The sequence below is a fragment of the Anolis sagrei genome, chromosome X (assembly GCF_037176765.1).
Source record: "Anolis sagrei isolate rAnoSag1 chromosome X, rAnoSag1.mat, whole genome shotgun sequence".
NCBI classification, from domain to species: domain Eukaryota; kingdom Metazoa; phylum Chordata; class Lepidosauria; order Squamata; family Dactyloidae; genus Anolis; species Anolis sagrei.
The window spans coordinates 103,300,063-103,315,646 of NC_090034.1; the positions used below are offsets into that span (position 1 = coordinate 103,300,063).

Genomic DNA, 15,584 nt, shown 5'->3' on the forward strand with positions numbered 1-15,584 from the left:
AGATGGAATTTCCTTTCTTGTAGTTTGAAGCCATTGTTCCATTGCGTCCTAGTCTCCAGGGAAGCAGAAAACAAGCTTGCTCCCTCCTCCCTGTGGCTTCCTCTCACATATTTATACATGGCTATCATATCTCCTCTCAGCCTTCTCTTCTTCAGGCAAAACATGCCCAGCTCCTTAAGACGCTTCTCATAGGGCTTGTTCTCCAGACCCTTGATCATTTTAGTTGCCCTCCTCTGGACACATTCCAGTTTTTCAATATCTCTCTTGAATTGTGGTGCCCAGAATTGGACACAATATTCCAGGTGTGGTCTAACCAAAGCAGAATAGAGGGATAGCATGACTTCCCTAGATGTAGACACTATGCTCCTCTTGATGCAGGCCAAAATCTCATTGACCTTTTTTGGCGCCACATCACATTGTTGGTTCATGTTTTACTTGTTGTCCACAAGGACTCCCAAGATCTTTTTCACACGTACTGCTCTCAAGCCAGGCATTGCCCCCCATTCTGTAGACCTCTGGACCACTTAATTCCTATACAGCAGTGGTTCCCAACCTGTGGGTCTCCAGGTGTTTTGGCTTACAACTTCAAAAATCCCAGCCAGTTTACCAGCAATTAGGATTTCTGGGAGTTGAAGGCCAAAACATCTGGGGACCCACAGGTTGAGAACCACTGCTATACAGAGACATACATAAAATTGAGTAATAATAATAATAATAATAATAATAATAATAATAAACCTTTATTTATACCCTGCTACCATCTCCCAAAGGACTCGGTGCGGCTTACAATAGGCCGAGACCCAATACAACAATAAAATACAACAACAATACAGCAGTAAATAAAAATCAAACAGTAAACATTAACAATAAACACGACACAATTAAAACCAATGTCAGGGCCAGATGTAATGGTAAATTTTTTTAAAAAGCTGGGCATGACCGGGTAAAATGGATAGGTATTTTGGCGAATAGGTAGGGCATTCAAGAAAGGAAGCAATTAGGATTAATTTTCTGTGGTTGTGCTTGTTTTTTTGTTTTTGTTTTTGTTTTTTTGTTTTTTGAACAAAACAAACCCAATAACTGGAGAAGATCTGACTGAGAGATTAATGACAGGTTCAAACCAAGCTCATAAGAGTTAGGAACAACCAGCAGAATGTTTTGCCATGACAATTTTGTCTATACAGATATTTTTTATAATTCTAGTTTTTCCAATTGGTAAAAAAAAAATTTTTTTTAAAAAGAGAATAGTCTTTATCTTGATGGACTACCATCAAGAATAAAGAACAAGAGTTGCAGGTGATAGAGCAAAATGGCTTCAGCTCTCTGTGTTAATTCAATATGCTTCTGGGTAGAGAATTCATAAAATTACCCTAAGTGTGAGTGAGGCTGAATCTCATAGACCTGTCTGTGAATTCTGTCAGTGAAGACTGCTCTTGACTGTTGCACACTCATGTTGCCCCTAGGCTTACAATTAAGCAAGCAAACAGACCCCAGAACTCAAAAGAGCTGGTTTTTCAGCCCCTGTGACAGCTATTTTCTTTTTCAAAAAACACTAGGAAACCAGTGTGAGTCTTGCTATGGTGCCATCTAGAGCTGGCAAATATAACAGCATGGGAAAAAACTCAGTTGTATGTGGGGATTGCTTATTTATTTTGTATCAAAAGCATTGAATAAATAAGTATAAAACTGATAAAAATAGAAGGAGCACAAGCGGCAAAATATTTTTTGACCGGAAACGAGCAACAGCAACCGCATGTCCAATTCTGGACACCACAATTGAAGAGAGAGATTGACAAGCTGGAATGTGTCCAGAAGACGGCAACTAAAATGATCAGGGGTCTGGAGAACAAGCCCTATGAGGAGCGGCTTAAGGAGCTGGGCATGTTTAGCCTGAAGAAGAGAAGGCTGAGAGGAGATATGATAGCTATGTATAAACTCTCGGTGTGACAGGCCCCAGTCTCAAGTCCAAAGCACACAGCTTCAAATACAGTCTCCAAACTGGTCAGCAACTCTGCAGGTAAACTGATCCAGATTAACAAGCCTGATCAGTTGCAGGGCCCATAACCACTTGTTAGGGCTAGCAGAAGAATCACAGAAGCACTGAATAATGGGCTCTGGAGTCACCAGTAAAAAGCAGGTTTCAGCTTTACTTGAGCAGTTCATAAATCCAATATATACCATCAGCGAGCAGACGCGAAGAACACAAAATGAAAGAGATAGGCACTAAAGACAAACTGTAGCTGGGAAGGAGTTATCTCTGACACTCCCTAATTCTTCACACAGCAAGAAACTCAGGGTCACATTCTCACAGCTCTTTTGTGTAAACATACATCCTGGCAATACAATTCTATTACAGTCTATTACAATCACAATCCTATCACATAAAATTGCATTTAAACATACATCATACATAAATCATACACTGACAAAAGTCACAGGGAGGAGGTAGCAAGCTTGTTTCCTGCTTCCCTGGAGACCAGGACGCAATGGAACAATGGCTTCAAACTACAAGAAAGGAGATTCCATCTGAACATGAGGAAGAACTTCCTAACTGTGAGAGCCGTTCAGCAGTGGAACTCTCTGCCCTGGAGTGTGGTGGAGGCTCCTTCTTTGGAGGCTTTTAAGCAGAGGCTGGATGACCATCTGTCGGGGGTGCTTTGAATGCAATATTCCTGCTTCTTGGCAGAATGGGGTTGGACTGGATGGCCCATGAGGTCTCTTCCAACTCTATGATTCTATGATTCATTGTCTGTAACAATTCTTCCTCTGTACATGAGGCAGGACATTGTGGGCAAGCATACAGATGCAGTTTGTTCTGCTCCGCATCGCACAAGGTGGAGGATTCTTTTAGGGAACGGCTGAAGCAGCATCTTCTGCATATTCATCTCTTTTTCAACCAATCTGGATGATTAAAAAAATCAAATGACTCCAGCTTCATATAATAATAATAATAATAATAATAATAATAATAATAATAATTTATTTGTACCCCGCTACCATATCCCCAAGTGACTCGGTGCGGCTTACATGAGGCCAAGCCCACAGTACATCAATAAACAAAGGCAATAACAAATAATCAATACAAAACAGTTAAAATAAAGCTCAAAAACAAAAAATACCCAATATTGGCATAGTATGAAAGCGTATACACTTGGAGTGAGCTTTTTTTTCCTAGCAGAAGTAGGTATATCATGAGGCAAAGTGAGGCAACAGCCTCAAGCTATATGGTTTGGATTCCATTAAATATGGTGGAATGGGAAAGCAACAGATCAGGGTGAAGGGACCAATTGTCAGGGAACTCCTCATGCATGAACTCCTGGGGACTGAACAAGGCACACATTGGACAAATACAAAAGAGAACCATCCATATGCTGCCGCCTGATTATTCCATGCCGGTCGAAGACGAGCTGGCATACTTTCATTATCATATGATAAATTCTGCTGGCAGAACGAAGCCGTTTTGAATAATACTTGCATATCAGAGCAAAAGTAGTCTTGCATAAGCATGAATGTGTTGGACCCAAAAGCTCGAGACTATGAGAAAAGATTTTGAGTTTTGGGGATTTTTTGTTTCATACTGTAAAATCCGTATCCTGAATTGTCCTGACCCTTGTTAGTAGGTTCACAGCCGAGGAAACGCTGAGATCCAAAGGTTTTGGGATTGGGGACATAGAATGGAGTTCCAGGTATGGAACTGAGCTGTCTTAAAGAGGGAAACGGGTACAGTTCTCACACCAAAAGCAACAGCACTGTAGGTCTGGATTCACAGTATGCAATATTTATATTGAGGGAGAAATGTACAACACTCACCAAAAAGCAGAATTCATGTAGACTGAAGCTTCAGGACTGTCACAACAGCATCTGTTTGATCATTTAATTGGTGTCTTTAGTAAGCAGTGTTAGTAGTGCTGTAAAATTAAGGTTTTATTAGGTGTCCCTTTGACTACATTTCAAATGATAAAAGCTGAAGTTCCTATCCTATTTTGTACTTTTTGAAAACATGTTCAATTTTTCAACACACTTTGAAATAAATGAACAAAGTGGTCAAGCAAATCGCTTAACCCCCCTCCCTCCCACCCCTCCAATTCCTCACAGCTCTCCTGTTAAGTGCCAATGTCTGTGTGACATGGTCTATAGATCTATACCAGATATGGGCAAACCTAGGCCTGAGACCCTCCTCTCTCACCATCCTATCCTTCCTTCCTTCTCTCTTTCCTTCCGACTTCCCTCCTTCACTTCCTTACCTCCCTCTTTCCCTCCTTCACTTCCTTACCTCCCTCTTTCTCATTCCATCCTTCCCTTCCACCCTTTCATCCTCCCTCCCTCCCTTCCCTTTTGTCTTTCCTTCCTTCTCTCTTTCCTTCCGACGTCCCTCCTTCACTTCCTTCCTTACCTCTTTCTCATTCCATCCTTCCCTTCCACCCTTTCGTCCTCCCTCCCTCCCTTTCACCCTTCCTTTTTGTCTTTCCTTCCTTCTCTCTTTCCTTCTGGCTTCTCTCCTTCACTTCCTTCCTTACCTCTTTCTCATTCCATCCTTCCCTTCCACCTTTTCGCCCTCCCTCCCTCCCTTCCTTTTTGTCTTTCCTTCCTTCTCTCTTCCCTTCTGACTTCCCTCCTTTACTTCCTTCCTTACCTCTTTCTCATTCCATCCTTCCACCCTTTCATCCTCCCTTCCTTCCTTCCTTCCTTGCTTCCTTCCTTCCTTTTTGTCTTTCCTTCTGACTTCCCTCCTTCATTTCCTTCCTTACCTCCCTCTTTCTCATTCCATCCTTCCTTTCCACCCTTTCGTCTGTTCGGCCTTTCCTTCCTTCCTTCCTTCCTTCCTTCCTTCCTTCCTTCCTTCCTTCCTTCCTTCCTTCCTTCCTTCCTTCCTTCCTTCCTTCTTTCTTCCTTCTCCTTCTCTCTTTCCTCCCTTCCTCCCACCCCCCTCCCTTTTGTCCTTCCTTCCTTCCTTCCTTCCTTCCTTCCTTCCTTCCTTCCTTCCTTCCTTCCTTCTCCTTCTCTCTTTCCTCCCTCCCTTCCTTCCCTCCCAGCCCACCCACCAACCCACCCTACTCTGGCCCGCCATACAGCCCCTGAGTTTAAAAGTTTGCCCATGAGTGATCTATACACACACTTTCATGTTTTAGTAGGCCTGGCTGTAGAAAATGAGGGTAGGTTACAGGAACCTCAGTTTCTTTATATTTCAACCACTTAACAGTTTCCAATTCTGAGGGCTTAAAAAAAATGTGAGGAAAAATTATAATATTTGAGGATTGCAAAATAACTGCTGCAGAACGCACTCTGTGTACCGAATGCAGTCAGTCTGTCACCTGTCATGTTAGTGACAGAGAATAATTTTAAGCACCAGCAAATTAGCTGTGATTGTTCCTCATTAAACCGTCAGTGTTTAACAAGTGGTCGACGTTGTTCGCTGTGTTGGGAGATGGTTCTCTTACCCGAAGAGAATTCTCAGGTGTGTTGGGAAGGGTCTTGTGGGATTTTTGTCGTGGCGGTTGTAAAAGAGAACCCTTCCATTTCTTTTTTTCACCATCAATAAGTTGTGTTCCTTTCCCTTTTCAACAGAGATCAACGACAGGGAGCAGAAGCTGCATGCGCTTAAAGAGGTGCTGAAAAAATTTCCCAAGGAGAACTACGAGGTCTTCAAATACGTTATCTCCCATTTGAACAAGTACGTGCCCTACGCCTTTCCGCGACAGCCTGAGATGCAAATGGGGGAGGTGGGCATGTCACCTTAGTTTTAGCCGCTGCCTCCTTAACAAGCACGGAGTGGAGCCTTGCCAAGGCTGGGTCATTTCACAGCCACAATGGGGCAGCGGAGCCTGCCTGGAGTGAATCTCTTCCCTGACATCTCTCCCAATTAAGCCAGCCTGCATTTATCAGGGGTCTCATTAAGTTGGGTAAATCCTGCTCCTCCAGAAATTGGCAGCGGCGCTCTAGCGGAGGTTGTGTTCGGCCCGCTGTCTCCCCACTTTCATTAGCCACGTCCAGAGGGCATTTGCTGCTTGGCAGAGGTCATATTTGCAAGGCTGTGCTCTTACATTCCCAGTTAATGAGTCCAGAACAACCAGCAGCCCTTTGGGTTCGGTTCTCACAGCCTCTAATGGAGATGGTAACAGCCCCACGACACTCGGAAGGTGTGTTCTTGGCATCGCTATAAACAACCTTCTTGTTCAGAGAAAAAAGGCAGCTGAAGAGGGTTTTTCCACTCTTCTTGTTAAGTTCACTTGTCTTTTTTTGCAGATCTATTTTATATTACATGTAATATTACTAATAATATTACAATATAATGGTATAGTACAATATAGTAATATATAATAATATTGTATTATGCTAATGATATAATATATTGTATGTATATATATCTTGTAAGCTGCTCTGAGTCCCCTTCAGGGTGAGAAGGATGGCATATAAATGTCATAAATAGATAAATAAATAAATCTATGCTAATCTGTATGCATTAACCTGGAGTAACAACCATGGTCCACTCTTTAAATGCTTTTAGAAGGGGAGAAGTCCAAATAATTACTTTCCTGCTCTTTTATTTATTATTATTTATTTACTTTATTTATACTCCGCCCTTCTCACACCAAGGGGACTCAGTGGCTTTACAAACTATGGCAAAAATTCAATACGACATCATACAAAATGTAAACAAACCACATTAAATTGTAAAACAATTTGAGCATATAAAGAATATGTTTTTGCAGATCTATGCTAATCTCTGTGCATGAACCTGGAGTAACAACCTGGTCCACTCTTTAAATGCTTTTAGAAGAAGAAGAGTCCAAATAATCTCCTTCCTGCTCTTTTATTTATTATTTATTTACTTTATTTATACCCCTCCCTTCTCACACCAAAGGGGACCCAGAGCGGCTTTACAAACTACAGCAAAAAATCAGTGCCGCATCATATACAAAGTAAACAAGCCACATTAAATTGTAAAACAATTAGAGCACATAAATAGTTAAAAACATATAAAACAGATGAAATGGAATGGGGTGAGCTTCCAGCTTCTGCCAACCTAGCAGTGTGAAAACATGCAAATGTGAGTAGATCAATAGGTACTGCCTTGGTGGGAAGATAACAGCGCTCCATGCAGTCATGCTGGCCACATTACCTTGGAGGTGTCTATGTCCAGCGCCGGCTCTTTGGCTTAGTAATGGAGATGAGCACCAGAGTCTCAGAGTCATGCATGACTAGACCTAATGTCAGGGAAACTTTTACCTTTACTTTACCTTGACCTGGAGTTATGTACTATGGTCATGTGACGATGTCAACCATTGAAGACCGACAGGTCGAAGGTTCGAATCTGGGGAGAGCATGGATGAGCTGCCTCTATCAGCTCCAGCTCATCATGAGAGAAGCCTCCCACAAGGATGATAAAACATCAAAACATCTGGGCGTCCCCTGGGTAACGTCCTTGCAGACAGCCAATTCTCTCACACCAGAAGCGATTTGCAGTTTCTCAAGTTGCTCCTGACACGACCAAAACAAAAAAGAAATTATTATTATTATCCATTGACACTGTCCAATGTTTGTATTCAGTTAAATTGTGTATTATTTTAATGATATGTAATTCTATTTTATGTGTGGCACCTTGAGTGCTTTGTTAGTTGTGCCAATTCCCTTCGGGATGATGTTGGTGGGGTACAAATAAAGTTTTATTATGATTTATTATTATTATTATTGCAGAGTCAGCCAACACAACAGAACCAACCTGATGACGAGCGAGAACCTCTCCATTTGCTTCTGGCCCACCTTGATGAGGCCCGACTTCAGCACCATGGATGCGCTCACTGCCACCCGCATTTATCAGACAATCATCGAACTCTTCATCCACCAGTGCCCCTTCTTTTTCTACAATCGGCCCATCATAGAGCCCCCCGGTGCCATGCCCAGTTCCCCCTCGGCCCTTCCCGCCAGCACGCCTTTCCTCTCCTCCACCCCTGTGATGGCCCAGCCCTCCCCTCCACAGACGCCTCCCCCCTCACCACAGTCCCCTCTCCAGCCCCTTCTCCCTCCCCAGCTTCAAGCTGAGCAGCATACACTGTGAACTCGGGCGCGAGAGGAAATCGAGGTCCACTGCTGTTCTGACGTGCCGAACAGAGACTGGAAACTCCGCCCCGGCATCACTTGGCACGCTCTTTCCCCACTCCACTCTGTGGCAGACTTGCGCTGCGGAATAGAGCACTGGCAAGTTGGCGCATTGGACACGCGTGAAGCCTTGGTTCCGCCTCAGTGCCTGGCGCAGAAGGGCCTGCCGGAACACGGGCCAGCGCAGGACCTTCTCCTGAGCAGAGAGGATGCCGGCCTCTCCCCTTCCGCACCGGCTCTTTCTTCGACCCAAGTAGAACTTGTGGGAACATTGCCAAGTTCAGAGGAGGGGAGCGTAGTCTGTTGGCTTTTAGGTGCATCTTTGGGAATCTCTCCTTTCCTGTCTCCTCTTTGGCTCGCATGTGAACAGAGGGGCGCTGCTAAGGCGTAACAGGATTTGGAGCTTCTCCCCAACAACACATTCCATAAGCTGTAATGGAGGCCTGTCCTGCAGCACCGGGCATCTCACCCATCTTGCGGGGACCATGATTTCCACTTGCAGCACCCCAGCCTCTTGGCTCAGAAGGACTTGGACCAATGCTTCTGAACGGAACGCTTTTTAAATGTCGGCAAGGCTGGAGTGAAACTTTGTCTTGACTCTTCAATAATGGCCAATCCAAGTGGGAAGGAAGAGCCCCCCTCTCCTTGACATGAAGAGAAACGAGGCGTTCCCCGCCTTTGCTTGCTGGTTGGGCTGTTTTTAACCTGGCAAAGTTGTGTGGGACTTTGGCTCCTTTTTACTTGTTCAGAGAATTTGTGCATGGCAGATTTCCCTTGGCGGCGGCGGCGGGTGGGTGGCGGGTTGTAGGGCAGTCCAGGTTTGGTCTGGTAGGTTCTGCTGTCTTCATTGGACAAACAGCAACATATCTCTTGTTACCCTTCCTCCTCCTCCTCCCCCCCTCCGCGCAGAATATTTGTGTTAGCACTTAAGAGAGGAGAAAGAAAAGAGGCAAATGCGTGTGTGAGTTTTGCAAACCAAGTCCACGTTTCGTTGTCTGACCTGAGGTTTCATTCCTTGGGCACGCTGTGTTGGAAAAATACTATTGGTGTGTGTGTGTGTATGAGAGAGAGAAAGAGAGAGAGAGAGAACAGGCATGGGTGGTTATAACTTCTGCTTTTTCAAAAATATCCCCAGTATTTTAAAGTGTGCTGGAATTAAATTGTGGAAAGTGTGACTTCTGTAGCTTCTCCTCCCTTGGCCTTTGTTGGAGGAGATGACGTCAGAAGAACTACATCTGTAGTATTGTTTTGAAGGCCCCTTGGAATCTGGTCACTGGTCTTCCAAAGTCAATTGCTATTTTGGAGACCCAGATAGATATGCTTGTTCAAAAGGCACACACAAAGACGCACAACCTGTGAACCTCCCCCCAACATCATCTGATGCTTCTGACCATTTTGGCTCTAATCCTGAAAATGGGCACCAGTCAAGAAGACCCCTCAGTTGAGTTTCACATTGGGCTGCTCAGAGCATGAAGGTTTTCCAAAGTAAATTGCTATCTTGGAGACCCAGATAGATATGCTTGTTCAGAAGGCATGCACAAAGGTGCACAACCTATGAACACCCCCCCCCCCTTCCCAACATCATTTGATGTTTCTGACCATGTTGGCCCTAATCCTGAAAATTGACACCAGTGAAGAAGACCCCTCAATTGAGTTTCACATTGGGCTGCTCAGGGCATGAAGGTCTTCCAAAGTCAATTGCTATCTTGGAGACCCAAGTAAATATGCTTGTTCAAAAGGCACGCACAAAGGTGCACAACCTGTGAACACCCCCCCCCCCAACATAATCTGATGTTTCTGACCATTTTGGCCCTAATCCTGAAAATGGGCACCAGTGAAGAAGACCCCTCAGTTGAGTTTCACATTGGGCTGCTTAGGGCATGAAGGTCTTCCAAAGTCAATTGCTATCTTGGAGACCCAAGTAGATATGCTTGTTCAAAAGGCACGCACAAAGGCGCACAACCTGTGAACCTCCCCCAACTTCATCTGATGTTTCTGACCATTTTGGCCCTAATCCTGAAAATGGGCACCAGTGAAGAAGACCCCTCAGTTGAGTTTCACATTGGGCTGCTCAGGTCATGAAGGCTTGGGGAGAAACCACATAGGAGGGTCTCAAATGGGCTAAAATCAATAGCAGCTTTGTAGAAAGAGGCCTCGGGGCCAAATCTCAATGGCAATGATTATTTACCTTGCCAGAACTACAGGAAACGGTCAAGGTGTTAATAAATATAATGCGTAGGCCTTCTTTAAATCCTCCTGTGCCATTTCGCAGCTCCCTCCTCCCAGTCTGTTGATGTGTTTGCATGCATGTGCAAAGAAGCGTGTGCCCTGGCTCAACTCTTTGGTGCTCCCATGCACAGTGCACTTGTCTTTTCCCTTTGCCCTACACATGAAGCCACTGTGTGCTCCTGTCACCCCTTAACTCTGTGGTCTTCCCCCTCTTTTCCTCGCCTGTTCTGCTCGTATTGAGCCGGCTTCTTTCCTTACCTCTTGAGGAAGAGCTAGAAGTGAACCACTACAATATTTCCCATGGAGACACCATGAAAATGGCCTATGGGCTGTATAGCAGCAGGACCTAGTCAACTGCCTTGTGTGTATGTGTGTGTGAAAGAGAGAGAATGAGTGTATGAGAGGGAGAGGAGGTGAGGAAGTCCGCACCTGCTGAGTTTCAACTGGAGTTTCCACGGTACCACTAGGAAGACACAAGGGAGGACTCCCGATGCCATCCTTTCTGTCTCTTCGCACTTTAAAGGAGAACCTGTGGTTTAATTGCTGGTTTCGGCATTTCAAGGATGTTTGTGGTGACCTGTGTTTGGGGGACGGAGGGACCGAGGGTGGAGAGAGAGAAGGAGCCCCGACCCATTCCCAAACCGGACTCTCCCTTCGCTCTGCTCCTTTTCTGGCATTTCAGAGGCCCAGTCTTCAGCAAGCTGACTCTCTCCTATAAATACGCTGAATTATGTACTCCTTTTTTCCTTGAGAATCACATTTTAAAGAGTGTATTGTGTCAGGATCGTGTGCCTGAAAAGCGTCCCCTTGCAAGCGTTCCCCTTTCCCTCCTCTTCCAAGTTTTATATTCTCATGTGTTAAGGAAATTGAACTTTTGTAAATAATGGAAACTTTTTTGGTTGGTTTGAAGACTGTTAAAAAGAAAGCAGAGAGGGTTCACACCACAATACAGAGGCTTGGGAAAGGAGAGGGATAATGAGGGGGCTGGGGAAACTGGATCTCCCACCTGACCGAGATGAGGGTCACTACACCCGTGCCAAGTTGGACTAGTGTGATAAAGTGGCGTTGTCTTGTCAAAGGCTTCCATGGGTTGTTGTGTGTTTTCCAGGCTGTATGGCCATGCTCCAGAAGCATCTTCTCCTGTCGTTTCGCCTGACTCACAACCTCTGAGGATGCCTGCCATAGATGGGGAGAATGCTTCTTGAACATGGCCATACAGCCCAGAAAACACACAACAACTCAGTGGCATTGTCGTTTTCTGTCGAGATAGGGTCCTTTTGGGTATGCAAGGTCTTTTTCTGTGCCTTCTTGAAGGGTCTGATGCTACACATCTCCCACTAAAAAGGTCTCCTCGTAACAACGTTTGGGATTTGGGGCTTTTCCTTGCTGTTCTACGCCTCTATCGGGGAGAGGTTTATTCAATGCCAGGCATCTTTTCTATTTGCTGCTTATCTTCATCCTCTACAATGTGGTGGCTGCCTGCTTGTTGCCCTTCACCAAAATGATTGTGGCAGAATAGTGTCCCACTGCTGCTGTGCTATGGAGGCTGTGGCCCTCCTTTCCCATCAGTCGTATGCTCCGAAAAGTGAATTTAGGATTTGCCGGACTGGCTCTCTGTAGTTGCCAAACGCCGTGGCCTTGTGATTCTGACCCTAGTTTCTGTGCTGGAAGTGGATGTCGGAAGAGATGTGCGTCTTTCTCCCTTGGCCTGCCTCATTTTCCTTGGTGCATTGGGTTGAGGAGGTCTTGTTTTGCAGAGTGGAGAAATAGATGTCCTCTTGCAAATTCTATATTGGACACCGGTAATCTTAGAAAAACAACAGATGAAGCGAGGCAGATCCTCCAGACTAGCAGGGGAGGCATATGTGCATGTTATGTGTATGTAGCAGAATCAAGGCGCCGCTGCTGGGGACCGCTGCATATTTTGAATTAAGTGACTTCTGATGCCCACTTGAACCTCATCCCTTCCCCACAAAGAAAAGGAGCTAAACCAGTGGTTCTCAACCAGATGTTTTTGGCCTTCAACTCCCAGAAATCCTAACAGCTGGTATACTGGCTGGGATTTCTGGGAGTTGTAGGTCAAAAACATCTGGGGACCCCAGGTTGAGAACCACTGAGCTAAACTATTCAGGCCTCTTTAGTTCCAATGGGCTTCTTGAGACCAATCCTTCTGTGCTACGGAACCAGATATCTCCAAATCCTTCAATCAACTAAAGGAACAGCTTCTCTTTTGTACTTACTAGTGTTTACAGTTTCCACCCCAATCTGACATTGTTTATTTGCTGCCTAGGTGTTCCTTTCCACTACCAAATATCTCCAAATCCTCCAATCAACTAAAGGAACAGCTTCCCTTTTGTACTTACTAGTGTTTACAGTTTCCACCCCAATCTGACAATTGTTTATTTGCTGCCTTGGTGTTCCTTTCCACAACTGAGTTCGGGGATGAGGGTTGTCGAAGGCTTTCATGGCCGGTTGTTGTAGTTTTTTTCGGGCTGTATGGCCATGTTCTAGAGCAAGGGTCCTCAAACTATGACCCGGGGGCCGGATGCGGCCCTCCAAGATCATTTACCCGGTCCTCGCTCAGGGTCAACCTAAGTCTGTAGCGACTCAAAAGCACACAACAACAACAACAATCCTATCTCATCAGCCAAAAGTAGGCCAACACTTCCCACTGAAATACGAATAAGTTTATATTTGTTAAAATTGTTCTTCATGTTAATTATTGTATTATTTTTATAGTTATTTGCACTACAGATAAGATACGTATGTGCATAGGAATTCATTCATGTTTTTTTCAAATTATAATCCATCCCTCCGACAGTTTGAGGGACTGTGACCTGGCCCTCTGTTTAAAAAGTTTGAGGACCCCTGTTCTAGAGGCATTCTCTCCTGACGTTTCGCCTGCATTTATGGCAAGCATCCTCACCTCATAACCTCCGAGGATGCTTGCCATAGATGCAGGCGAAACATCAGGAGAGAATGCCTCTAGAACATGGCCATATAGCCTGAAAAAAACTACAACAACCCAGGGAAGAGGGTTGTCATATGCCTCTGAGAGTTTAAGGATCAGTCCTGGTGAAGAATGAGGAGCATATAGAAACATGTGGGTCGCAGTCCAGCTAAACCAGGCATGGGCAAACTTGGGCCCTCCTGGTGCCTTGGACTTCAACTCCCACCATTCCTAACAGCCTCAGGTCCTTTCCTTTCCTCCCTCAGCTGCTTCGGCCCTCTGGGTGTTTTGAACTTGCACTCCCACCATTCCTAACAGCCTCAGGCCCTTTCCTGAGGCTGTTAGGAATTATGGGAGTTGAAGTCCAAAACATCCAGAGGGCCCAAGTTTGCCCATGCCTGAGCTAAACCCTGGCTATATCCAAATAGTCTGTTTGGAAGACTCTAGTAGAAGGAAATCCACCCTGTAATATAAATACGGTTTGGCACCACTGTCTTGACTCCGTGATATGGAATCCTGGGATTTGTAGTTTGGTGAGGTCCCAACTCTCTTGGATAGAGAAAAGTGAAACCACAACTCCCATTATTCCATACTATTAAACCACTACAGTGGTATCAAACTGCCTCAGTTTCTACAAGGCTTTGAATCTCTGGGTGCATCTACACCAGGCATGGGCAAATTTTGGCCTTCCAGGTGTTTGGGACTTCAACTCCCACAATTCCTAAGCCTTGGACCCTTTCCTTTCCCCCCCCCCTCAGCCACTTAAGTGGAAAAGGAAGGGGTTTGAGGCTGTTAGGAATTGTGGGAATTGAAGTCCAAAACACCTGGAAGGCCCAAGTTTGTCTATACCTGAGCTAAACCTTGCCTTTCTTTGTCGGATGTTGTTTCTTATTGTGCCCCCCACTTATGGGCATTTTTGACACCTTTAGAAAGGAGGGAAATACATGTTCTTCATGTGCAAAAACTGGACAATTTCCTCATGTGACCTGCAGCATCTTTCCTTTGGGAGAATGTCTGGACTTGGCTGTGTTGTGGCTGGAGTTTTACTTAGTCAGGCCCACCTCAAATGTGTGTCACTTACCTTCCTTTTAACACTGAATCAATCCATTCTGTGTATTGTTGGAGGCGTTAATGGCTGAAATCACTGGGTTGTTCTGAGTTTTTCGGGCTGTCTGGCCATATTCCAGAAGCATTCTCTCCTGATGTTTTGCCAGGCCTCCTCAGAGGTTGTGAGGTCTGTTGGAAACTAGGGAAGTGGGGTTTATATATCTGTTAAACAACACACAAAAGCAAGGGAATTCCAGACAAGAAACTATATATTTATTGTCAAAAACTTTCATGGCTGGAATCACTGGGTTGTTGTAAATCTTTTGGGCTATATGGCCATGTTCTAGAAGCATTCTCCCCTGATGTTTCGCCTGCATCTATGGCGAGCATCCTCAGCAGTTGTGACCTCACAACCTCTGAGGATGCTTGCCATAGATGCAGGCGAAACATCAGGAGAGCATGCTTCTAGAACATGGCCATATAGCCCAAAAAAACTACAACCCAACTATATATTTATTTATTTATTACAGTCAGTGACCAGCACCAAAAAATGTACAAATGTCACAATAGGAACATATACATTTAGGTATTAAGAAACCATGTCAAAACAAAGTTGAACCCAGTATTGAATATGATAGTTAAAATGGTATTAAACATTTATATGCTAAAAATAAAAATGGTAAAAACTGAAATATATATTAAAACTTTCTAAGACTCTGAAAGAAACAAGACAAGAAATAATCAGGGGTAGCTAATCATCTCCCAACAAAGGATTCCCCCAGGCAGCAACCAGCCAGACCTTGAAACTGCAAGGCCATTCAGTGCTAATCAGTGTGGTCGATTGCAGCATTCACACTTGCCCCAAGCAGATAAGAGTTCTTTCTCCCACCCTGGACATCATTCCACAGATATATAAACCTCACTTCCCTAGTTTCCAACAGACCTCACAACCTCTGGGGATGCCCGCCATAGAAGCATTCAGGAGAGAATGCTTCTGGAATATGGCCAGACAGCCCAAAAAACTCACAGTGATCCATTTCAAGGCTGTCAGGCTTACAGCCTGTTCCTTCACAACACTATGCTTCACCAACTGACCTACATGTGAGGTTTTCACAAGAGGAATCCTCAATTGATCATCCGGCTCCTTCATCCTTGACTCAGATCCTGACGTTACATTCCCTTCCCACATCTGAATTCTGATTTTTCATGTGTCTTTCACTTAAGTTTTTAGGTGACTTTGGTCCCCAGGCCAAGCAGCTCC

At 44.7% G+C, this 15,584-nt stretch overlaps 1 protein-coding gene across 1 annotated transcript in view; it reads left to right on the top strand.

The window, feature by feature from the left end:
• LOC137094971 (rho GTPase-activating protein 35-like) overlaps positions 1-10,341 on the top strand; it is a 118,111-nt gene extending 107,770 nt beyond the window's left edge. The window contains exons 6-7 of the mRNA XM_067461046.1: positions 5,566-5,671; positions 7,696-10,341. Coding sequence (XP_067317147.1) covers positions 5,566-5,671; positions 7,696-8,056 — 467 coding nt within the window. The 3' untranslated portion in view covers positions 8,057-10,341. The remainder of the gene's footprint in view (positions 1-5,565; positions 5,672-7,695) is intronic.
• The last annotated feature ends 5,243 nt before the right edge of the window (positions 10,342-15,584 follow it).